Below are 27,008 nucleotides of genomic sequence, written 5' to 3' on the forward strand. Positions count from 1 at the left end.
ACACAAATACTCTTGCCTTAGTCATCTACTTCATAGTCCCTGCCTCGAAGCGTACTTCCAGCGAGTGCCTGCAGCAGTGGTTCCCGCTGCAGGCCGGCAGGCGGCGCTAAAGCAACACGTCGTGAGTAGTATCTCGCGGGCGGGCGTTGTCAGTCGCACTAGAGCATCACACACGTCACCAATAACACAAATACTCTTGCCTTAGTCATCTACTTCATAGTCCCTGCCTCGAAGCGCACTTCCAGCGAGTGCCTGCAGCAGTGGTTCCCGCTGCAGGCCGGCGGGCGGCGCTAAAGCAACACGTCGTGAGTAGTATCTCGCGGGCGGGCGTTGTCAGTCGCACTAGAGCATCACACACGTCACCAATAACACAAATGCTCTTGCCTTAGTCATCTACTTCATAGTCCCTGCCTCGAAGCGCACTTCCAGCGAGTGCCTGCAGCAGTGGTTCCCGCTGCAGGCTGGCAGGCGGCGCTAGAGCATCACGTCGTGAGTAGTAGATCGCGGGCGAGCGCTGTCAGTCGCACTAGAGCACCTCATACGTCACTAGTAACACAAATGCTCTTGCTTTAGTCATCTACTTCATAGTCCCTGTCTCGAAGCGCACTTCCAGCGAGTGCCTGCAGCAGTGGTTCCCGCTGCAGGCCAGGAAGTGCATCTCGTCGTGAATAATAGCTCGCGGGCGGGCGTTGTCAGTCACACTAGAGTACCTCATACGTCACTAGTAACACACAATATATTGATGCACTAAAGACTTATTTGTGGCCTTAACTGTTATCTACTTCATAGTCCCTGTCTCGAAGCGCACTTCCAGCGAGTGCCTGCAGCAGTGGTTCCCGCTGCAGGCCGGCGGGCGGCGCTAGAGCATCACGTCGTGGGTGGACGCGACGCGCGCGCTCGCGGGAGCACGCTGTCAGTCGCGCGCGGGAACTAGCACTAGGAGCTGCGCTTGAGATAGTCTCATTATCAATATGTATTGTACCAAGCAGTCGTTGCATAATATTGATGCCCTACTAAAGCCTGGTCTGCGAGCACGTACAATTTTGTCCAATGACCCCAAGCTACCCATCCTTATCGCTCGCGCGTAATTATATTGCTGTCGCGAGTGTGTGACGGGCGCCCGCAGTGAGTGTACGAGCGCGACAGCAACATAATTACGCCACTTTCTTAGTCCCAACCTAGAAACTCACTTTTAAGAAGTGCTGCTGGCAGCACTATAGCCTCACGCATGTCACAAAAAATTCACTAGTGGTAATCTACTTCATAGTCCCTGTGTCGAAGCGCACTTCCAGCGAGTTCCTGCAGAAGTTATTCCAGCTACAGGTCGAAGCGTTACTAGAGCATCTCGTCGTGAGTAGTATCTCGCGGGCGGGCGTTGTCAGTCACACTAGAGCATCACATACGTCACTAGTAACACAAATATTCTTGCCTCAGTTATCTTGCTTTACACTGGCCTTTACGATTGTCTACTTCATAGTCCCTGTCTCGAAGCGTACTTCCAGCGAGTGCCTGCAGCAGTGGTTCCCGCTGCAGGCCGGCGGGCGGCGCTAGAGCATCACGTCGTGGGTGGACGCGACGCGCGCGCTCGCGGGAGCACGCTGTCAGTCGCGCGCGGGAACTAGCACTAGGAGCTGCGCTTGAGACAGTCTCATTATCAATATGTATTGTACCAATAAGTCGTTGCATATATTGATGCCCTAAGTACCTTATTTACATCTTAGTCCCCACCTAGAAACTCACTTCTAAGGAGTGCCTGCAGCATTCATTCTTCCGGCTGGTAGCACTATATCCTCACGCATGTCACAAGAAACACACTGATGGTAATCTACTTTATAATCCCAGCTGTCTCGCGGGTGCACGTTGTCAGTCGCACGCAGGAACTAACACTAGGTAGGCGTACCTACGTCACTCTTTGAATCTAGCCTGTCCCGTAAGTCACACTAGTAAAGCAAGTTTTTGTACTAACAAAAACTTGCTTTACACTGGCCTTAAAGTTTGTCTACTTCATAGTCCCTGTCTCGAAGCGCACTTCCAGCGAGTGCCTGCAGCAGTGGTTCCCGCTGCAGGCCGGGAAGCGTTACTAGAGCATCTCGTCGTGAATAATAGCTCGCGGGCGGGCGTTGTCAGTCGCACTAGAGCACCTCATACGTCACCAGTAACACACTAAGCACACAAATACTCTTGCCTTAGTCATCTACTTCATAGTCCCTGCCTCGAAGCGCACTTCCAGCGAGTGCCTGCAGCAGTGGTTCCCGCTGCAGGTCGGGAAGCGTTACTAGAGCATCTCGTCATGAGTAGTAGCTCGCGGGCGGGCGTTGTCAGTCACACTAGAGCATCACACACGTCGCCAAAAACACAAATACTCTTGCCTTAGTCATCTACTTCATAGTCCCTGCCTCGAAGCGCACTTCCAGCGCGTGCCTGCAGCAGTGGTTCCCGCTGCAGGCCGGCGGGCGGCGCTAGAGCATCACGTCGTGGGTGGACGCGACGCGCGCGCTCGCGGGAGCACGCTGTCAGTCGCGCGCGGGAACTAGCACTAGGAGCTGCGCTTGAGATAGTCTCATCATCAATATGTATTGTACCAAGCAGTCGTTGCATATTATTATTGATGCCCTACTAAAGCCTGGTCTGCGAGCACGTAGAATTTTGTCCAATGACCCCAAGCTACCCATCCTTATCGCTCGCGCGTAATTATATTGCTGTCACACCGCAGTGAGTGTACGAGTGCGACAGCAACATAATTACGCCACTTTTTTAGTCCCAACCTAGAAACTCACTTTTAAGAAGTGCTGCTGGCAGCACTATATCCTCACACATGTCACAAAAAACACACTAATGGTAATCTACTTCATAGTCCCTGCCTCGAAGCGCACTTCCAGCGAGTGCCTGCAGCAGTGGTTCCCGCTGCAGGCCGGCGGGCGGCGCTAGAGCATCACGTCGTGGGTGGACGCGACGCGCGCGCTCGCGGGAGCACGCTGTCAGTCGCGCGCGGGAACTAGCACTAGGAGCTGCGATTGAGATAGTCTCATTATCAATATGTATTGTACCAAGCAGTCGTTGCATAATATTGGTGCCCTACTAAAGCCTGGTCTTCGAGCACGTAGAATTTTGTCCAATGACCCCAAGCTACCCATCCTTATCGCTCGCGCGTAATTATATTGCTGTCGCGACTGTGCGACGGGCGCCCGCAGTGAGTGTACGAGCGCGACAGCAACATAATTACGCCACTTTCTTAGTCCCAACCTAGAAACTCACTTTTAAGAAGTGCAGCTGGCATCACTATAGCCTCACGCATGTCACAAGAAACACACTAATGGTAATCTACTTCATAGTCCCTGCCTCGAAGCGCACTTCCAGCGAGTGCCTGCAGCAGTGGTTCCCGCTGCAGGCCGGCGGGCGGCGCTAGAGCATCACGTCGTGGGTGGACGCGACGCGCGCGCTCGCGGGAGCACGCTGTCAGTCGCGCGCGGGAACCAGCACTAGGAGCTGCGCTTGAGATAGTCTCATTTATCAATATTATGTATTGTACCAAGCAGTCGTTGCATAATATTGATGCCCTACCTTAGTCCACACCTAAAAACTCAATTTTAAGGAGTGCCTGCAGCAATAGTTCTCTCTGCTGGCGGCACTATAGCCTCATGCATGTAAAAAAAAAACACAGATGGTAATCTACTTTATAATCCCAGCTGATTCGCTGGTGCACGTTGTCAGTCGCACGCAGGAACTAACACTAGGTAGGCGTACCTACGTCACTCCTTGAATCTAGCCTGTCCCGTAGGTCACACTAGTAAAGCAAGTTTTTGTACTAACAAAAACTTGCTTTACACTGGCCTTAACGTTTGTCTACTTCATAGTCCCTGTCTCGAAGCGCACTTCCAGCGAGTGCCTGCAGCAGTGGTTCCCGCTGCAGGCCGGCGGGCGGCGCTAGAGCATCACGTCGTGGGTGGACGCGACGCGCGCGCTCGCGGGAGCACGCTGTCAGTCGCGCGCGGGAACTAGCACTAGGAGCTGCGCTTGAGATAGTCTCATCATCAATATGTATTGTACCAAGCAGTCGTTGCATAATATTGATGCCCTACTAAAGCCTGGTCTTCGAGCACGTAGAATTTTGTCCAATGACCCCAAGCTACCCATCCTTATCGCTCGCGCGTAATTATATTGCTGTCGCGACTGTGCGACGGGCGCCCGCAGTGAGTGTACGAGCGCGACAGCAACATAATTACGCCACTTTCTTAGTCCCCACCTAGAAACTCACTTTTAAGAAGTGTTGCTGGCATCACTATAGCCTCACGCATGTCACAAGAAACACACTAATGGTAATCTACTTCATAGTCCCTGTCTCGAAGCGCACTTCCAGCGAGTTCCTGCAGTGTGCAGTGATTCCTGCTACTGGTCGGGAAGCGTTACTAGAGCATCTAGTCATGAGTAGTAGCTCGCGGGCGGGCGTTGTCAGTCACACGTCACACTAGAGCATCACATACGTCACTAGTAAAAGAAATATTCTTGCTTCAGTTATCTTGCTTTACACTGGCCTTAAGGATTGTCTACTTCATAGTCCCTGCCTCGAAGCGCACTTCCAGCGAGTGCCTGCAGCAGTGGTTCCCGCTGCAGGCCGGCAGGCGGCGCTAGAGCATCACGTCGGTGACTAGTAGGTAACATACTAAGCAATAATAGTCTCCACCTAGAACCTCACTTTTAAGAAGTGCTTGCAGCAATATTCCTCCCTGCTGGCAGCACTATTATCCTCACGCATGTCACAAGAAACACACTAATGGTAATCTACTTCATAGTCCCTGCCTCGAAGCGCACTTCCAGCGCGTGCCTGCAGCAGTGGTTCCCGCTGCAGGCCGGCGGGCGGCGCTAGAGCATCACGTCGTGGGTGGACGCGACGCGCGCGCTCGCGGGAGCACGCTGTCAGTCGCGCGCGGGAACTAGCACTAGGAGCTGCGTGCGGCGCACCTCGCGGGACACGCTGTTGCTGCGGGTGCGGTTTAGAATCTGGAAAGAAAACATTATTTTTACAATAGACAGTTTGACACCATACCTCAATCATTCAAAACCACAACTTTTTTAAAAAGACCCTTCATTCAGAGGTGGAATTGTGTAAAGCAATCGTAATCATTTGACAGTTCATAACGTACGATAAAGTCATTTAAACAAAGCGTTTGACAGAATAATCGTACGTTATGAACTGTCAAATGATAACGATTGCTTTACACAATTCCACCTCTGGTCTTAAAAACTTAATTAATTTTAAATTAAGTACCTGTAAATTACGATTTTTGTTCGCATTGTGATTGAAAAAAGTAGTTTAATTGAGTTGGAAAAATAGTGACGTCACTTGCTTGTAGTGCCATACAAAATCTATGGGAGAGTTTCGTTTTGACAGTTTTAAAAAGTACGTCAATTGATTGGTGGTGTCAACATGTCTAATGTCTATACTTGATAAGGCAGGTAAGTATAATTTTCAGAAAAAAAAAATTAAGTCTGAAGGTTACACAACATACTAGAAAAAATCGACGAGGAGTACTATGCTCTTGGCAACCAAAGGAGATACAGATAGTAGTAAGTGGTGAATACCAACTGTTCGTGTTTGTGACAAAGTAGATTCAGAAATAGGATGAACTGCTTATAGTGGTGGATCCATATAGTTTTTTGAGCGTTAACCGCAACAAAGTCAGCGGCCATGCTGCCGCTGAGGTGACCAGTAGCATGAGGACAGTACGTTCACGCCTTTCATGTCAGATTGCGAATAACGATTCAGAGCTCTTGCGAGGGTATTTGCTGGTGGCTTTGCTTTTGATCAAGCCGCCGCCAGTGCCACTAGCTGTGGCGTCGTCACTAGGTAACTAGTAATATTATTATGATGAACTGAAATGCCTTCATTACAGGAGTGCTGCAGTCTTGACTTGACTTGATATAGGTCTAGCGGCGAACTGAGTCAATAGCCTGAGGTATAGGAGCGACACAGGAGGGGTGGTATTAGCAATTGCACTGCGCTCAGATGAAGATGCTCAGATGGGCAGGTGGTGTAACTAGGCTGGACCATGTGAGAAACACACACATAAGAGGCACCTTTAAAGTGAGACCTATCCCAGCTAAATTGCAGGAGAGCCGTCTGCGGTGGTACGGGCACGTCATGAGGCGACCACCCGACCATATGACCAGAAAAGTGCTAGACATCCAAACTAAGCCCCGCGGACGAGGAAGACCCCGAATTAAATGGATGTCCGTAATCAATAACGACCTTAAAGAAGCCCAAGTTAACAGTAAGACAACCCAGGACCGAGCCGCCTGGAGACGCATGACGAGGAGGGCCGACCCCAAATAAAATGGGAATGGGCCAGGCAAAGTAGAAGTAGGAGGGGTGGTATTAACATACTGTGACGTGACAGAGCATACACATCTGAAAGAAATCTGAAGTCTTGCTAACAAACAGGCACTGACCGTGGCAACCGAGTGCGAGCGACGCGCGTGCGTGGAACTCAGCAGATCGGAGTGCGCGGTGGAGTCGGATCGCGATCGCAGCGTGCCGCGCCCGTGACGCTTGCGCGTGCGGCCCCAGAACAGCCAGCGGTAAGGTGGCACTCGCCTGAAACGTGAGGACAAACCAATTAGTATTACGATCAGTGACAAAGTAAACCAATTAGCAAAGAATGATCATAGTAAAATAAATATAGGATACGAGCATATAAATGTAACCGGCGATCTAGTAAAGGTTGCGGGAAGCAAAGCTGGATACGGGCAACGTGGTACCAGTCGTTGGAAATAGTCTTCAATACTTTTGTTCTGTCCATACATGCATTTGAAGTGAATATAAATTATTTGACCGACCGACCGTAGCTCGAAGAATTGCTAAACTCAAGTGGCAGTGGGCAGGCCATTTATAGCTCGTAGAGCTGATGGCCGTTGGACAGAAAAGTTCTCGAGTGGCAACCATGGGCCAGAAGACATAGTGTTGTAGGTCTCTACCACTAGATGGACCGACGATCTAGGGAAAGTCGCGAGAAGTACCTGGTCGTCGTAGAAATCCTTGGGGAAGGCTTATGTTCAGCGGTGGACGTTATTTCACTGAAATGAACAACAGATATTTACCTGAGGCTAGTATAAATATGAGGGGAGAACATGCAGCATATCAACGGATTGGCTGCCGAGTTGAGAGGCGCCAGGCTCTGGATGAGGGTAGCGATGGCCAGGTTGCTTTGAGTCGGCGGGATGTGGTTGTACACTTGGAGCAGGTCGAACACGATGTACGGGGACCAGCAGAGCACGAATACTGGAACGGAGAAACACTTGAATAAGTATATTGATACCATGTAAGCTCTTGAGTAAATACCATAATACAGTAGAATCCCGATTATCCGGATCAATTAAAACCAGGGGTGTTCCGGATAATCGATTTCAAAGTAAAATCAAACAATAATTAACTTTTTATGATAGAAAGGGTTTTCAATACATAAATAATAAAAATAAATAAATCTTTGGACAATTTCACACAGCGCCAGCTAGCCCCAAAGTAAGCAACTTAATGCTTGTGTTATGGGTGCTAGCTTAACGGATATACTACTTATATACTTTTTTTTATTTTTGTTTTAAATACATACATATTATACATAGTAACACTCAGACCCGTCACAGAAATTAAAATTCATAATTTCAATTTCTGCCCGGCCGGGAATCGAACCCGGGACCTGTCGGCATAGTAGTCCGCTCTGAACCACTACACTAAACGGCCGACATCATTTAGATTAGAGTCTAAAAATCTAAATTTTAGACCATTGGCTAAATCAATTTCTTTTAACAATGAACTAAGACGAAGTCCATACCGTGTTACGGTGGCGGCGCCTTCCATTTTTATGGGTCCAGACTGTAAATCGGTAATTAGAAACTGTGAAGAATGAGTCCGGATAATCGAGATTCTACTGTACCATGTTAGCTGTAGATCTTGGTTATGCAGGTATTGCAGCGGTGGGAAGAACAGGTGGGAAATATTCCTGTTGTTATCATGTAAACTTAACCCTGAAATTACTTTTCTATGTGCGTTGTAAAACTTCTAAAGGACTCGATATTCTCTTTCTAAGATTTGCAACTTTTCCAATTTTTTAGAGCCAAAACATCTTAAATGTCGCCATGCAAAGTTAATCGTGTCTAACGTTACAAAAGAAATGAAGAGACTCAAAATCTAACATTACAATAATCACCATGTAAGCTTCAAATCTAACCACTACATATTAATCAAGCACCTAATAACAATTATTATTGATACTCGGCACCAAAATAGCTCTGAAAAGCCACATTTAAACAGAACAATAGGAACAATACCTGGAAAACTAAATTTAGACCTTAAGAAAGCGAGAATAATGGTTGGAACTTACCAAAAACAATAACAAAGGTTATTTTGACCTCTTTATCATAGCCCTCGGGATGAATCCCCGGTATACATATAACATAATTACTTGCGAGCGATAAGGGTGGGTAGCTTGGGGTCATTGGACAAAATTCTACGTGCTCACGGACCAGGCTTTAGTATAACACACCGGACGCAGGGCGGTAGTAGCGCGTTGAAAGCGGTTTTCAAATATTGAATTTTTTGACAACCGTCCGCGTTGCCACTGCTTTGAAACTGCCGCTGATTTCCGTGTGCCTACTGCCGCGCTGCAACTGACCCGCACTGCTTCTGACCCGCGTTTGGTCTGTGGAAGCCTTTAATCAATAGGAATAACGGTTGTAACTATCCGTCATGGTGGCGACCTCCTGTCAGCGTCATGAGTCATGACTGAGACGGATAATGTTGGGCATCATCTATTTACTTTTTTTCTTCTTTTAATATTGTATTTTTTATTTTGTTTTTCTCCTTTGTTTGTTTTTTGTGTATTGTCTCATGTTTGTTTCCAGCTCTCTCCAAAAATGGTCACCGCAGAATAACAGCGTCGTGTTCTGGGTTTTATTTACCACTCCAGAGCATGACACATGCTGAGCGGTGGCCAATTTTGGTTCTAACTTGTACTTGTTTTTTGTTATCTGATTCTGTGTGTTATATTTTAAGTTGAAACCAAATAAATGTTTTTCTTTTTTTCTTTTTAACTTACCAAAAACAATAACGAAGGTCATCTTCACGCTCTTTATCTTGGCTCTCGGGATGAGCCCCCTGGAGCTCGCGCGGCGGGAGTCCGGGTCGCTCTCCACGTGCCCTGGAAGGATGAAGGGCTGTAGTTAATTGGTGGTGTTAATTATGTGCCACTTGTTGGATAGTTGGCCTTGACACAGTAAACGATACACGTGGGAAACCTCGAGAAACATTGAAGGTAGTCATTTGTTTACCACTTCTTCTCGAAATTGAAAGGCGAGGTTACTTTGTTTTTCGTCCACTAATGAGACCTTGATGATGCCATCACTCTTACAAAGCAAGATGCCCACAAACTATGTGACAGATAGATCTGATAATAATCACTTATGCTCACCATTTCTCAAAGTTTTGGTTCTCCTAGGGTTGATGGGCGAGCTCAATGTTCCTGAGTAGGCTCATAAGCTTTTCTTTTCCTCGAAGGATAGGAAACTTGCCAGCTAGGGCTGGTATAAGAAAGGTAATAACTTACTCTCATTATTTCTCAGTCTTAGTTCTCCTACAGTTGATAGACGGGCTCATGACGACAGCTTTGCTCTTTGTCCATTTAAGTAGTTAAGACTATGAACTACGTAGCAGGGCTGAGGTTCAGCCATAATACATAACCTGAATTGGTAGGCTTGGATTTGTCAACTAGTTTCTTATGCTTACCATTTCTCAAGGTCTGGTTCTCCTAGAGTTGATAGGCGGGCTCACGACGAACAGCTTTGCTCTTCTTCCATATTGTCAGCACTATGACCACGTAGCATGACTGATCTTTAATACATAACCTGGACTGGTAGGGCTTGATTCATCAGATAGTTCCTTACGCTTACCATTTCTCAAGGATTTGGTCCTCCTAGAGGTAATAGGCTAGGCAGCTTTGCTTTTCGTCCATTGTATTTAGTTAGGACTATGACCGCGTAGCACGGTTGAACCTAATACCTAACCTAAACTATTAAGGCGGGATTTGTTAACTATTGTCTGGTCCGTGAGCACGTAGAATTTTGTCCAATGACCCCAAGCTACCCATCCTTATTGCTCGCGCGTAATTATGTTGCTATCGCGCTCGCACACTCACTGCGGGCGCCCGTCGCACAGTCGCGACAGCAATATAATTACGCGCGAGCGATAAGGATGGGTAGCTAGGGGTCATTAGACAAAATTCTACGTGCTCACGGACCGGGCTTTAGTATCTTATGCTTACCATTTCTCAAGGGTTTGGTCCTCCTAGAGTTGATTGGCGGGCTCATAACTACAGCTTTGCTCTTCGTCCATATTGTCAGCACTATGACCGCGTAGCACGCCGCTAAACTACCTAAGCAGTGTTAGGGAGTGCCCTGCCGAGCCTTGAACATAATTTTGATTACGAGGACTGGCTTTATGCTCACCATTTCTTAAGGTCTTGGTCCTCCTAGAGTTGATTGGCGGGCTCATAACCACAGCTTTGCTCTTCGTCCATATTGTCAGCACTATGACCGCGTAACACGCTGCGATGGCCAGCGCTGGCAGAACGAAGATCATGATCGATACCAACGTCATCCAGATCTGCCATCTGCGAGGCGTGCCTAGCTCTATCCAGCATTGCGGTTGCCCTGGAATGTGATATGGGATCTATTTGAAAAGATATAAGGTCATGGTTTGCTTGAACATGTTTACGCCACGCTACTTATTAAAAATTAGTTTTCACTGCATTTACACTCAGAAACTACGACATAGCTCGCAGAATTGCTAAAATCAAGTGGCAGTGGGCGGGGCACATAGCTCGTAGAGACGATGGCCGTTGGGGCAGAAAAGTTCTGGAGTGGCGACCACGGGCTGGAAGACGTAGCGTGGGCAGGCCTCCTACTAGGTGGACCGACGATCTGGTAAAGTTCGCGGGAAGAACCTGGATGCGGGCAGCGCAGGATCGTGCATTGTGGAAAACCTTGGAGGAGGCCTTTGTTAAGCAGTGGACGTCATTTGGCTGAAACGAACGAACGAACGAACACTCAGAAACTATTGATTTGTCATACCTAAGAATGCAAAATAAAAAAAAAATAATCAAAATCAAAAATATTTATTCAGTTTAGACCACAAGTGGCACTTATGAGTTATTATTCTAAGAGAAGATTCTCTTAAGTAAGCTTTACAATGTTTTATAATCATCTTCATCATCCATCACCATTTCAGCTATAGGACGTCCACTGTTGAACATAGGCCTCTTCCAATGATTTCTATATTGACCGGTCGGTAGTGGCTTGCATTCAACGCGTTACTGCTACCTTTATGAGGTCGTCGGTCTACTTTGTGGGGTTTTATAATCAATATTTATTATTTCGTTTATTCTATTAAATAATTACCTTGCATCTCTTTAAGTTCGTACAGTATGAATACTGGGACGGAGAACACGATGCTTATTAACCATGCTGATATAATTAGGCCTCTTGCACGATTCCCTGTAACAGTTACAAAAAATCATCAATCATCTTCAGGTCATTTAGTTAGTAGTCACAGTAGGGCCACTAACCTCTAAGACGATTATCACACTGCACCGCGCTCCGCCGCGGTCCGCGTGATTTCATATAAAAAATCCCGCGCGCAGACGCGTTGTCAGTGTGTTGTGCCGCGCGTGTTTTCTATACAATCTGAGGTACTTGCAATACAATGATTAAATCTGTCGTCCCGCGTACCGCGGCGGAGCGCGGCGCAGTGTGATAATCGCCTAACTTATTGAGACAAAAGAAGGATCTCAAATTAATTGTAAAAACATAATTGCAACCATGATGTCAGATTTTTTAACAAATAAGGCTCAAAACCAATTTAAATATTTCTCTGCAAACAGACAACATTTCAAATTGCTGTTCTATTTTTAAAACTCCGAAATAAGCGTTAAAAGTCGGTTAATTAAAGAGTAATTAAACATGTATCCTCGATGCCAAAATGCTAACAAATAGGGCGCTTTTAATAGAATCATTTCATTTTCCCTGGATCCCAGTTTAATCAAAATTCATTAAAACCAGGATTAAGTGGTCGTTACACATTTTTGATTGAGCCATTAAAAATATTGTTTCGGCAGTCGTTACCCTGATAGAAATAGGAATGGCGGCTTAACGAACCACGAATAAAATAATCAAAAAATAATCAACCGCTGGAAATGCTAATTTCAGTTGAGACAGAATATTTATCGTTAAATTGTTTGTAACTATTCGTTTCCATTATACAAAAGTTGATTAACAGCCTACGATCTAGACTAAAGACTAGACGTAAAACAATAAGTTATTCTGGTAGCTCAAAACCTTTGACTATAGTTAACTATTTTGACACTAATGAAAGATTAAGGCTGGGTTGCTCCATCTTACTTTAACTTTGACCAACGTCAAAAATCTGTCAAAATCCATACAAAAAGCACCGGTTATCGTTATAGTTTCGGTCAAAGTTAGATGGTGCAACTCAGTCTAAGGCTGGGTTGCTCCATCTAACTTTAACTATAACAAACGTCAAAAATCTGTCAAACTCCATACAAAAAGCACCGGTCATCGTCATAGTTACCGTTAAAGTTAGATGGTGCAACTCAGCCTAATAGTAATTACTTATTTTGGCCAACTACGAACATTTAAAGTATAGCTCTATTGGTAGGGAAGAATCAATACTAATTATAAATCCCACCAAAAACATTCTGTAAAAAACTAGCCAAGTCTCGATGGAGCTGCTTGTTTATCTCTAAAAAGTAATGAAATCTAGACAAAGTCGTGCCAAGTCTATGGTTCCTTACTGCGATTTCTTTATTATTATAGTTAATGTTGTGTGACTTGGCCGTTGAACAATCTTTAGAATGTGGCATAATTATTTAACGTCGTCGTCCTTTAATATTATCAGTCGTCCTTTAATATTATCGAATTTTTTTTTACGATATTAAACATAGCGACCTTCAAAACGGACAACGAATCAGAATTGTTTTAATAATAACTTAACCTTAGCGAACCTCACGATATAATAAACGAAATCAACCAAATTCAAATTATACAACATTCAACTTAATCGACGGGGGGGTGCAGATCTGAATCTGGAATCTAGACTCCGCGGTGCAGAAAATCGACGCTCAAAGTGCTAGCGCCATCTAGCGGTGAGCGGTACAGGCGAACACCACGGTGCCGGTGTGGCGCTAGTAGTATTGATTATGAATGTGGTGTTACTCCAGATCTTCGATTTTCCTAGTTTTTATAGTTTTCCCTTTATGTGGCCATTAAACCCTTACTTTGTACCAAATTTCAGCTCTCTGAGTTTATGGGAAGTACTAGTTCTATTTTGATGATTATCAGTGAGTGAGTGTCATAAATGCGAAACTTTGCTTTCGCTTAACTTCAGAACTAAATTACCTACAGACTTGAAATTTTGGATTTTAATTATGTGATTATAGCTTACTAGATGACAAAAATTTCTGCGTTCTGGTCTTATCCAGAGGTTCTCAAATAGGGGCCTGAAAATGCGGCGAAATGGTTCCAGTAAAGGATGGTACGGCAGTGTTTGCTTCGCGCTCGACTTGGCGGGGGCACTGCCGTGCCCCCAGATGCGAAAGTAACACTGTCTGTCTGTCTGTCTGTCTGTCTCTCTTTCACGCCTACACCACTGAACCAATTTTGATGAAATTTGGCATAGAGATAGTTTGAGTCCCGGAAAAGGACATAGGATAGTTTTTATCCCAGTTTTTGAAACAGGAACGCACGCTATAATGTTTTTCTGTGACAGACAAAATTCCACGCGGGTGAAGCCGCGGGCGGAAAGCTAGTGACAAATATAAGGAAAGGTCACTAGAAGTGATGACCACTCGGGGGCACGACTTATACATGAGGTTAAGTGCTCATCTGGGTCTATAAAGATATAGGGTGTAGTGGATACTTATTTATTAATGTAGCACTTACAGCTTCCGGAGAAATTCATGGGGTTCGTGATGGCATCGCATCTGTCTATGCTCAGGGCTACCAGGACGTATGTGGAGGCATACATCACCACAGCCTGGAATAAGAAGTACATATCTTATTAAAAGTGAAAGCTAAAATATAGGGGCGTATTACAAAAAGTTAGGAGCCCGTTGGAGTCTTGTTTAAATTGTAAATTGTCATTTAGAATGGAAATGACATTCCAATGTATAAAGTGTATTTAACTTTTTGTAATAAGGCCTTATAATGTCCATCTTATTATAAGCAAAACAAAATAAGTAGCAAAATATTTACGTCAAAGAAAGTTAAGCAATTTACATGAAGTTTAAGTCAGGGAAGCTTTTAAGTTACAAAACTAGTTAATGAAATTCAAAAATTCCTTCTAAGTTACGATGGCTACTCCATCGTGATTCTCCAAAATTAAGGAAAACTAATTAGAAGAAAATAATAGTTTGGTTGTTTTATGTAAGGCAATAAAATGTAAATAAGAAGATGTGTTTTTATTGCAAAATACCGTCTATTGTAACTTATTAAGATCCCACAGTTTTTACCTTACGAACATAAACGAACCCTGCGTTTTTGGACAGCGAAATTGTAATACAAAAAATACTTACCTTTAATTTATTTGTTACTACGACTAAAACAGACTACTAGGCTAGACAGTATTTGAAAACAAATTGAAAACATCTCATTCAAGAGTAAATTCTATTGTAACTTTAATGAATAACATTGTAAAATCTGATAATCCTATCAAAAACTAAGTAATTCAAGCGTTTAAATGTCAGTCAATTTTGTCTTCAACCAAAAGGGAATAAAGTGAGAACTAAAATCTAATTGAGTACTATCTAGTAGACGCTTTATTCCACTCTGTTACAAACAAATTAATTCTTAGGTACTATTGCTGTAGCCTTTATAACGGACTTAGCAACCATTTTGTAAACTTAACAGCTTTTTTCATTGATCTTGGTACATTTTGAATTTCATTATCTTTAGTGGTTTAATGGCTCTAAATTACCTCGTGAATAAAAAAATACATTCATAGCAACATACTCTGCATATACTTTTTATTCAAATCATCTTAGTATCTATCGTCCAAATAAATTTTTAGTAAAAAGATAAAGGAAAAATATATGCTGCAAAGAAAGAAAGAAAATATTTTCTTTGTGTTTCTTTGCAACTAATATTAGCTATTTATTTACGCATTTTACGTGATATTATGTATTCTACTTCATGAAAATTAAAGCGTAGGAGTAGTCAGTAGTAGTAGCCATGATAATCTCTTACCTGAAGAAATCTGACGAATTTACACATGAACTCTCCGGCCAGCCACGCTATAGTTATCTTCTGTACTATGTCCACGAACACGTAAATGAGACCGACGAACAAATCTGAAACAATAGTAATTTAAAATGTAATTTAGGTAGGTACTTTTTGAAGAATAGGTACATGAAAACCATCTTTCTATTCTTATAAAATGTAAGTTATTTGGTAAGGACTTTTCTAACTAATAGTGATCATTTTGTGTTTTAGTTGCCAATAATTGGGTCAGGCTCTTAATCTGTTTGGACATTGGACTTAAAATATGAAAGTGCGCATATTACACCAATTTGATATCGGCCGATTCTTCATACAAAGAATCGGGCCCAACTATCGGCCAACTAAAAGTCGGTGGTCTGCGCATAGGCTAAATTAATCTGTATCAAACTCCTCTTCAAAATAACACTTGACCCTGCGAAAATAACAGCGGGCAAAATCATCCGTGTGCTTAAAGCATCAGCAGTTCATCAGATCCATCGTCAGTTGTTATTCGGAACCAGAGCACGATTTATACGATTGTAATACGGCGTTTACGCACCGAGGTAATCAAATAAATCTCCCTCTATTTACTCCCCAACAAGGCATAACCCAGAAACACGAAAAACTAACAACTACACCTTAACTCCAAGGTATAAGGAAGTATATCGTTGAGAAATATTTTTTTGAACAGCACACCACCTCGGCGTTAGGATTCTGTACATCAATGTTCTCATAACTATGTTACGAAGCAGCAATGGTGGAATTTTTCGGAACACAAAAATAGATTGATATTATGCGGAAACTGTTACATGAATAGCGATTTTGAGTGTTGTTCGAAACATATTTTTATCTAAACGTTCGATTCTTTTGATAAACCTTTTATCTTTGTTTACGCGTTTTATCGATTATTTATATTCTTTGTAAAATTGAAAACAAAACACACCGTGGAAAACAATAAACAATTTGAATTTGTATTTAGATGTGAACTACAACGATATTGTGTACTTTGGTACTATTAAAGTTTTTCAATATTTTTTCAGTTTTCCCAACATTTCTCATTGACATTTTGCTCCTATTTTTATGGTTGTAGCGAGGTGTCTTCCTTGTTAAATAGGCTATCCAATACAAAAATAGTTATTTATATCAGTAGTTAGTGACATTAGCACGTTCAAACAAAAAAAACTCTCTTTCTTTTTATCTCTCCACTGTTCCAGCTACTCGGACCACTTGGCAAAAACATTGGAACAAAATACCATGTCAGATCGCCATGGTTCGAACATAAATTTGAGATGCCGGCACGCTAGGTCGAGTTAAGCCTCTTGAAACTTGAAAACAAGGGTAAGATCAGATTCAAAAGGATTAAGCTTACTATGTTATTTATCGGCTGTTTTTTAGACCCGGGATAACACGTCGATAACGATTTAATCGGATGAGATTATAAGGGTATTATAGGGAAAATTGTTTCCATTTTAATTTCTTGAAGGAATTATAATTAGATATTAGTAATAGCTAATACCTATAGCAGTTTCCTAGCGGTCAATAAGTGGTCGTTAAGTTACTTTTATTGTTCACGTAAAAATATTCCATTGTTTTCTCACATTATGCTTTTTAAACAAACTAGAAATAACTTTCTAAGTAAGTATTGCTTTTTAATTGTTTTTGATAAAGTGTGTGTGTGAGAGACTGCCAAAAAAGTTAGACTGCAGCAACCTTTTATGAGCTACGTTTAATCCTTCAAGGCCCGCGAATCTAGACACAATAGATAATCAATTGTTATGGCATTAATGTATGCCGTCTGGGACTTTAAAGGTTAAAATGCGCATAGTTAATTAAAGATACACGTACCTTTTTTACTTCCTATTTATACTTTGTCTTTTGTTTCACAATAACATAAAACTTAGCTACAATGATAATTGCAAAAAAATTCTGACACTTATCTTTTGAAATTAGCTTATTATTCCTATTTAGAACATAGCCGTTGCCACATTAAAGTCATACTTTCTAACATGAAGCAACACCTAACGAGCAAACCACTAGAGTTACAATTAGTGCACTGTCACAGTTAGGTACACGCACGCACGTAGCAGAAAAAAATCTGAGATTTGCATTGGCTTTAGTGTTAAATCCCATCTCATGACTCTAACTAACTGAAATTTATGTAGATTTATACTCTATAACTAGCGGCCGCCCGCGACTTCGTACGCGTGGATCCCGTTTTACCCCCTTCATCTATCTTACGCGGTTTAGATTTTTTCATACAAATGTTTTTTCCCGCTAACTCCCGTTCCCGTGGGAATTTTGCAATATCCTGTTGTAACTAAGCTTTGAGTTTACTAAGGTACCTGCATGCCAAATTTCAAGCGTCTAACTTAAGTAAGCGGTTTAGATTTTTCATACAAATGTTTTTTCCCGCTAACTCCCGTTCCCGTGGGAATTTTGCAATATCCTGTTGTAACTAAGCTTTAAGTTAACTAAGGTATCTGCATGCCAAATTTCAAGCGTCTAACTTAAGCAGTTTAGATTTTTCATAAAAAAGGATTTTCCCGCTAATTCCCGTGCCCGTGGGAATTCCTAAGTATCCTATAACCTGCCCAGGAGTACGAAGAATAATTGTACCAAGTTTCGTTAAAATCCGTCAAGTAGTTTTTGTTTCTATAAGGAACATACAGACAGACAGACAGACAGACAGACAGACAAAAATTTTACTGATTGCATTTTTGGCATCAGTATCGATCACTAATCACCCCCTGATAGTTATTTTGAAAATATATTTCATGTACAGAATTGACCTCTCTACAGATTTATTATAAGTATAGATGACCACTTAAATTTATGATTCATTGCGAATACAAAACTTGGAAAAGCACAATTTACACGGTCTTTTATAATTCTAGGATTTTAAGCGATCTCTTCCGAAGTACCATAGTCATATTTATTTTGAGTTATAACAGACCAACATTACCTACTGACATAATAGAGTAAATGGTAAAAGTAATTGATGTCCTTCCTACTCATTCGTTTTTATCGCAGTGTCAATTCAACCGTAATTCCTTTCCTAGATGCAAAATAAATTAGCTGCCTGGTCTTTATTACCTACGACATCTGACCCATTTCGCAGCAATTTTCTTCAGCAAGTGGGTCATTATTTAGATAAGTTTACTTAACCACTCAAGTTGGTTAACGACCTGACAACAATGGATGTATCTATGTCGTTTAATGCCATTCATTCGGCCATTTCTAAAGGAGTTTGGGTTCACAAGGTCTTTGACGGATAAAATAAGAGGAATTTCATGTCATTGTTCTAATTTTGACGGCAGCGATGGACTGTGATGTTGTTTGAAGCTAAACAGGTCGTAAACAGCTCTGTAATCTGTAATTTGGTTGATAGTGGCGTCTTTTGTAGGTATCTTTACGCAGTCCAATTTTACAACATCGATTGTTGTATTATTGAGTTAACTCGGTGCTGAGTGGTTTGGCTTTAAGAATCAAAGTAGCCAAAAGCACCAATCAAAATTCTACCATAAACTTTGTGGTTTTTCCTCAGCAGACTGCTTTAAAACTGCGTAACAATAAACACCGTTGAAGAAGAATGATCCCTAATACCCTTAAAAGGTGTCAAAAAGCCTCTATGATCTCTGAGCCACCGGCGACCGGTAACCGGAAATTGATTTTCTATTGTATCGGCGTACGCGTACGTAAAGTAATATCGTATGAAGGAAAAGTGCATCCTTCCATGACGTTGCGCTTTCAAGACTGCCGAGCTGTGAGTAAATAAGTAAACGTGAAACGTGACTTTTAAATTGATTTTTAAACACGAAAATTGATGAGTTTGAACAGTGTTGTAATTTGTCGTTATCTATAACAGAAACGGAAGAAGTAAAGTAAAATTCGCTTAACATCTTTACGAATATGACCTGGGCCTTAGAGTAAATAGGCAATTACTGAGCAGGTATTAGATTATCACCCTATATTAACTACACTTAATATCAGGTGCCATCATTACCTAATTAATTCCTGCCTTGTCAAAATAAAAAAGTTGCTGCTACTAAATACACTTTGACGCAAACTTGTTACGTTCCCTCACCTCAACTAAATACTGACCTGCAATAGCCAACTGCATTATGAAGAAGTTCATCCTGCTTTTCCTGGCGTTGGTGCACAGCAGAGCTGCGATGACGGACGCGTTTAGCACCACGATGGCGACGAACAGCACCCACATCACAGTAAACTGGATTGTCTGGAACCAAAAAATTCAAATAAAACTGCTGAAAATGCAATAGGAGAGTCATTTACCCATATAAAGCCTGGTCCGTGAGCACGTAGAATCCCGTCCAACGACCCCAAGCTGCCCATCCCTGTCGCTCGCACGTAATTATGTTCCTGTCGCGCTCGCACACTCACTGCGGGCGCGCGTCGCACAGTCGCGACAGCAATATAATTACACGCGAGCGATAAGGATGGGTAGCTTGGGGTCATTGGACGGGATTCTACGTGCTCACGGACCAGGCTTTAGATCGTTTCATCCACGAAGACGCGCCCTACCAATTTTTGTACGAGAGAAGCGCGGGGTGCGGGGAGTTTGATCCGAGCAATCCGAGCGTCATTATTGTAGTGTGCATGTGCACTCATTGATAATTTAGCGATAATACTCAAACATTCGCAGAGGAATGGTGGGGCGCGTCTTAGTGGATGAAACGATCTATACTTATAATTGCTACTTTTAGCCCCAGTTGTTAACTCTATAGATATCCAATGAAACCTATTTCAGGCTTCTCTCATGTGCCACTTTCAGCGACAGTGGATCATCATCATCATCATTTTAGTCATAGGACGTCCACTGTTGAACATAGGCCTCCCCTAACGATTTCCACAAAGGCTGTAGCGAGTATAGATACTGTAGCTTAATCTGTTTTTTTTTTATGAATTGCTTTGTTTGAAAACTTTACTTTTAATTCGAGGCTGCAATAAAAACCCTATCAACAAAAAGCTCAGCAAAGTTCTTTGTAGGTGATATAAAAATATTTAAATACATTTTGATACTAATTTGCTTTCATAATAACTTATGAACTACGAGACATTAAATTTAGAAAGATGGTTTTCCAATAAGTAGTTTAAATAAAATTGTAACATCAAGGAAGATTTTCAATGAGGGCCGGGGGATTAATTGATCAAGGATAACGAGGCAAAATTAAATCACTTTTGATAAAAATAACCAAATTCTTGGTATTCACTCTGCAGGTGATACTTTTAATAGAATATTTAAATTAGCTGTCAAACGTAAACAAATCCTACCTAAGTACCCTAAATGTGCGGACATTATAGTAACAACTTTTTGACTTTGAAAGTGTTTTCGGACGCTAATTTATATTATCCTGNATAAATAAAAATAACCGACCCTACTTAACGATGCATAACAATCATAAGATAGTTTGGCGTTTAGGTAGGTAGGTAGGTACTATCTAGGCCGAAGGTGGAAGCGATCGACCCGGAAATACATCTCAACCATCTCAACTATCATAATATGTATTTAGAACAGTCCCTCCTTACCAATGATATTTAGATAATACCATTTATACCATTGCTCCCAATGATATTTTTTGTTTTTATACAGGGTGTCCCAAAAACAATGGATAACCCTGTAACCATCGATAGGCCTCGCCATGATCTCCCTAACGTCCGTTTTTGACCCCAGTAAAAATATCACCGTTTTCAAGATTTTTAAGTTTTTGTGCATTTTTAGAAAATTGCCACCTGCGATTACTTTTTCTCATGCCATTTCTACAAATGAGGATACTTTTCAATCTAGTTTTTTCCCTTATCACAAGGGATAGTTGGGCTATCAAAAGAAAAGATCAAAGTTCAACAAACTAGTTTAAAAGTATGAAAATTTTAAGAAATTGCAGAAGAGAAGGAAACATTAATTCATTGTCTTGCACTTTTGATCAGCCATCGTGTAAAAAAAAAGTAGGGAGACCATCGTGCCCATTACCTTAAAAACTTCCTTGGTTAATTGAGATTCTAAAAAGGTATCACAAGCCTATGTATTCTGTATTATTTTTATCTTATGGCTACTTGAATAGAAACTAGTATGAAAACTGCAAAAATGAGTTTTTCTCGTAATAGTTAAACTAGGACTGCATAGTGACATTAAATAAAAATGGATAATTTTTAGCATAGGAATTTAAATAAAGCAACATTTTATCATCATCATCATCTCATCATCATCATCATTTCAGCCGTAGGACGTCGACTGCTGAACATAGGCCTGTACCCCAATGATTTTCATAATGACCGCTTGGTAGCGGCCTGTATACAGCACCTTCCTGCTTATCTTTATGAGGTCGTCGGTTCACTTTGTAGGTGGACGTCCTATGATGCGCTCTCCGGTACGTAGCCTCCACTTGAACCCTGCTGCCACAGTTCTGCGAACTACTGTGCCTTGCCCTTTGCCACTTCAGCTTGCTGATCCGTCGGGCTATGTCAGCGACTTTAGTTCGTTTACAGGTCTCCTAATTTCTGATACGGTTTCGTAAAGAAACCCGAGCATAGCCCCTTCCATAGCACGCTGTGCAAAAAATCCAGGTTTCCGAGCTGTGTATCATCACGGGCATCTGTTTATAGGCACATTTATAAGGTGTAAAACAAAAAATAAGTAATCACAAAAACGCAGAACGGACGGCCAATGGGGCAACAGGGTTCAAGTGGAGGCTACATACCGGAAAGCGCATCGTAGGACGTCCACCTACAAAGTGGACCGACGACCTCATAAAGGTAAGCAAGAAGGTGCTGGAAGCAGGCCGCTACCAAGCGGTCATTATGAAAATCATTGGGGTACAGGCCTATGTTCAGCAGTGGACGTCCTATGGCTGAAATGATGATGATGATGATGATGATAACATGTTGCTTTATTAAAATTCCTATGCTAAAAATTATCCATTTGTATTTAATGCCACTATGCAGTCCTAGTTTAACTATTACGAGAAAAACTCATTTTTGCAGTTTTCATACTAGTTGCTATTCAAGTAGCCATAAGATAAAAATAATACAGAATACATAAGCTTGTGATACCTTTTCAGAATTTCAATTAACCAAGGAAGTTTTTAAGGTAATGGGCACGATGGTCTTCCTACATTTTTTTTACACGATGGCTGATCAAAAGTGCAAGACAATGAATTAATTTTTCCTTCTTCTCTGCAATTTCTTAAAATTTTCATACTTTTAAACTAGTTTGTTGAACTTTGATCTTTTCTTTTGATAGCCCAACTATCCCTTGTGATAAGGAAAAAAACTAGATTGAAAAGTATCCTCATTTGTAGAAATGGCATGAGAAAAAGTAATCGCAGGTGGCAATTTTCTAAAAATACACAAAAACTTAAAAATCTTGAAAACAGTGATATTTTTACTGGGGTCAAAATTGGACGTTAGGGAGACCATGGCGAGGCCTATCGATGGTTACAGGGTTATCCATTGTTTTTGGGACACCCTGTATAATATCATTGATTGCTCCTTACCATCAATGCAATCGAGCAGACAAAGGACATTGATAAAAATCGCCCTAAGATTTTCAAAGACTTAGTATGTACCATAATTTTATGTATATTTTATTTATTTACTTGCAAGTGTCCAAACCTATCGGACAAGTTGCAGTTCGAAAAAATATTTTAAAAGTATTTAAACGAAATCAAAGTCACCGACTGCCGACATATTGACAGAGCAGAGAGAGAGAGAGATGCGCTTTTTTAATTCGATTTAAGTAAATAATGGTATGATCGATTAGATTCGGAACTTTATTAACTACAAACTTGGCTATTCAAACGGACTCTGATTGATTGCAATAACGACATACTCAGCCTGGGATTTACTGTTTTTGTGTGGCTCGGCCAAGGCTCGGCTGGTGGTTCTATGGTGTTAGAAAATGAGCAACTTAATTATACACAACAATGGGCAGCACCTCGATCGGTAAGTACCTACATTTTGCTCTGCAATCTTATGAATAAGTACTAGCCTTGCCAAACTTCTGAATTGCCGTTCTCATGGCGGGTTGTCTTGAAATGAATGTTCCGCTATTATCTGTGGTTCACCCTGGACAGTGTGGACAGCCAGGCCCGATTCGATTGTAAGAAACTAGTCGATGGTACAGCGCAATTGAGGCATGAGCGAAACAACAATTATGTTGACAATCCAGCTGGTTTTGGTGTAAATCTAAGGAATTATTTACTTTGACACTATCTCCCTGCTCTCAATGAAAGCTTATTTTGTTTTGTTATAACAACAATGCTTATTTACTAAAGCTGTTTAACCCCACCCTCTGACCCAAAATTCTACTAACAGCACATAATATTGAATTATCATTTTTTTTATGGTTTGCGGCTCAATTTATTCAACGCACAGGAGTATGTGTGGCATGGCATGCAATGAATCTATTTATTTTTACAGGTTACAGCTCATGATCTTATATGCACAACATGTTGGACCCAAGCCCAAGATACAACACAAATGCATCTACTTCAAATCTTAGCAGAAAATGTGTGCTTTGCAGTAGAACACTAGAGCCTAGAACACGTTCACATCAGGTATAAGGTGACAATCGTTAAGTAATTTCACATATAAAAATCATTATTTCATTGCTTGGGGGTCTTGGGGCGAACGATGTATGGACGCAGAACAATATCCTTTATTTTCAAATTTAAGCAAAAAGCATTCTGTGGTTATAAAATACCTATGCTTATTTGCACCTAGTTTATCAATCACCATGTTAATTCCATGCTTTCTATCCAGTCGACTGCTCTAACGACAAGGGTGGGCAGTCGTTGAGATGACAGCGCGAAAATCGTCGGCATCCACTAATTATGACCCTTATGTACCACTATATTGACAAAGTTCTCCGTCTTCGTACGCGATATGGAAATTTGGCATCTACCATCGGCTGATCTGACATTAGGCGTAGTCTGGCTTTGTTATTCAATTTTCAACTGTATTACCTTGACAATCAGTTCAAAATTGATTACTAGAAAATTATTTGACAGACGATTTCTACTCTCGACAAATGCATTTGAATTAGCCCACTGTTTCGATATCAACAAATCGATTCTAAAAATTAACAATTTGGTTCTTCTTGTGATTGTTTACATGCAACTCCAAATATTTTTAGATGATACTCTTAGCCTTCTTAAATTCGTCATTTTACCCTATCTTCTGCTACTTCTGCTTGAAACCTTTCTTAAGTAATTTTTTACTCTACCTAACTACAAGGCCGAGCGTCCTACACTATGCTAACTACGCTTACTGAGTCGCGATCTCTACTCAAGAACTAATATTAACTTTATTAACTGTGTAGGTATACCGCCTTCTGTATGTCCCTGTACTTTATCACCCTTTATCATTTTACCAGTTGGCAACTATCTACGTGTTACCTGAAAATAGTTTCACCCTTGAATCCAATTAGTCCAAACCGCTATGTCACACACAAATACCGTGTTCGATTGATATCATTATCAGACTGATACCGTACAGCAAAATATCCATTACAAGATTAGGCAGGCTTTCAGCTTTTATTACAGCTGTAATCCAAATGTTGTGGGCGCGACTGGATTTGCCCACCTCGCGAAGTATGATAATGGACATATTGGCCAGATTTGGACCAAAGTAATGCGTTGGGTTGGAGCCAACCATAAATCAAGTACCAATCGAGTAATAATAGTTCAGAGTTGGATAAGAAATAAAAACACGTCGTGTAAACACTTATGTAAACTCTTTTCCTCAGCATTACTTTCTAAAGCTATCCATGTGATGTAGTGGCATGATTTTTATTTCAATTAATTTACATTACAAAGCTGTGAATATCATTCAAAGATGTTTCGACTAACAGCACTCTTGTTACGGCAAAACGAGTGCAAATCGACACAAGCCAATCTTGGAGCCAGGATTGGATCCAATAGGTAATCCAATATGAAGCCGCGACATAAAGTGCTTCGCGTTTATCATATTTGGCTCATTTATTTGGATTAGGATGACGATCGACCGGTTTTTCATGTGTGAAAAGTTAAATATTACTTTGTTAAAATGCTCAATAAGTAAACGTTGATTAGGTAGGTAGGTACTGTCATTTTATATAGGGTTGTGTTATTTACACTTACAAAACTGAGGATTAAAACTTAAAAATCACTATGTGAAACAATGTTTTCAGGATTATCTTTTTTAAAACATCAACGCGTTTGCCTATTAGAAATTAGTCATTCTTCTCACGCTCAAAATCTATTAGATGATTAACAGATTAGATGCTAGCTAACCAAGTAAAACATAGAGATATTCGAGAATAGGGATGTTTCCTGGGTAAAAAAGCAAGAGTTTTAATTAGTCCGTCAGTTAGCCTATCAAGAACTACTCGACACGTATTTTTCACTTTTTAAAACTAATGAAAATGTAAAGAGATAAAGCGTGCCAAAGTTCTAAAGGAAAGGCCCGTGACGTCAGTGAGTGCGTAAAAGAGCAGCACTTTGTGACGTCGCGCAGCTCTTCAACGCACTATAACTTTGTAATTATTTGTTTGATTGACAATTCAAAACGTGTCCAATATTTTTTATATTAAAATTGACAGACTAAAAACATTTTTTTAGGAAACTAGCCTATTATTTAGATTAGTTGCTTCAATCATACCATTGCTATTGTTCATCGAAGGTTACTACTAATGATTTTATTGTTTAATTTTGGTTGTTAAATGTACGAGGTGACAGATATGGACACGTGATAATGTATTACGAGTTTAGCGCAATTCTCTAGTAGGTCCTTAGTGTAACCCTTTTTTCGTTAAATCAGTATGATAATAGTTCGTTGACGCTTTTATTGAATAGCTGATAATCTAAATTGATTACTCGATAGCACTAAAACGTTGTCTAGTGAGTAGTACCATTGTACCTGATAAGTGACGTATGTGTATCATGCGTGGGACGTGACCTGCTTGCTACATTAATTAAGCTCTTGTCTATGAAAAAATGGAAATGATGGCAAAATATTGTAACCGTAATTGGATTGCGTTAGTAAGCTTCTATTGTATATTAGTGTACTCCGTTTTTACATTATTACGACAACTCATCAAATAAATGGTGTCTTTTTGTCGCAAAACTTGTCTCTATAGCAACTACTTTGGATGCCATCGGGCTGTCGTCGGTACAATTAGTGTTTGAATTGATCACAACCCTTGTCCCGTTATGAGAAGTTAATGCATTTAATTTTTACCTTCGGCCTGATCATCTCTTTCCATGAGGTACTAAGCAAGTCAAAAGCTTCCTCGTTTCATCATCATCATCATCATTTCAGCCATAGGACGTCCACTGCTGAACATAGGCCTCCCCTAATGCTTTCCACGTTGATCGATTGGTAGCGGCCTGCATCCAGCGCTTCCCTGCTACCTTTACGATGTCGTCGGTCCACCTTGTAGGTGGACGTCCCACTTCCTCGTTTAGGATAAAAAAAAACTGCGACCACAATATTAATCAGCATTAATTTGAATATTCTGTCTGACTATCAAGTGCATAATCTTTTAATCTCTTATACTGTCTGAATGAGAGATCAAATATGTAGAAAGTGCTTTGAACTTTATAATTTTCCCAGCATTCAGAGGATTACCTGTAAATAGTGTTACTAAATTGCATTTTACCTTTGATAGTTACCACAATGAAAATTATGTTTAT

The 27,008-nt window shown here is 41.3% G+C and overlaps 1 protein-coding gene across 2 annotated transcripts in view; it reads right to left on the bottom strand.

The window, feature by feature from the left end:
* Positions 1–2,762: 2,762 nt before the first annotated feature.
* NGR-A26 (neuropeptide receptor A26) overlaps positions 2,763–27,008 on the bottom strand; it is a 130,492-nt gene continuing 106,246 nt past the window's right edge. The window contains exons 4-13 of one of the 2 annotated variants that reach the window (XM_028304906.1): positions 19,420–19,555; positions 15,307–15,410; positions 14,005–14,098; positions 11,446–11,541; positions 10,495–10,698; positions 9,090–9,191; positions 7,096–7,276; positions 6,448–6,592; positions 4,932–4,998; positions 2,763–3,995 (exon numbers count right to left, since the gene is read on the bottom strand). In XM_028304906.1, coding sequence (XP_028160707.1) covers positions 3,979–3,995; positions 4,932–4,998; positions 6,448–6,592; positions 7,096–7,276; positions 9,090–9,191; positions 10,495–10,698; positions 11,446–11,541; positions 14,005–14,098; positions 15,307–15,410; positions 19,420–19,555 — 1,146 coding nt within the window. In that variant the 3' untranslated portion in view covers positions 2,763–3,978. Of the gene's footprint in view, positions 4,999–6,447; positions 6,593–7,095; positions 7,277–9,089; positions 9,192–10,494; positions 10,699–11,445; positions 11,542–14,004; positions 14,099–15,306; positions 15,411–19,419; positions 19,556–27,008 lie in introns of both variants that reach the window. The other variant, XM_028304904.1, reaches the window with a different exon arrangement.

Source organism: Ostrinia furnacalis, unplaced genomic scaffold, assembly GCF_004193835.3.
Source record: "Ostrinia furnacalis isolate ACB-3 unplaced genomic scaffold, ASM419383v2 OfSCF1605, whole genome shotgun sequence".
NCBI lineage: Eukaryota > Metazoa > Arthropoda > Insecta > Lepidoptera > Crambidae > Ostrinia > Ostrinia furnacalis.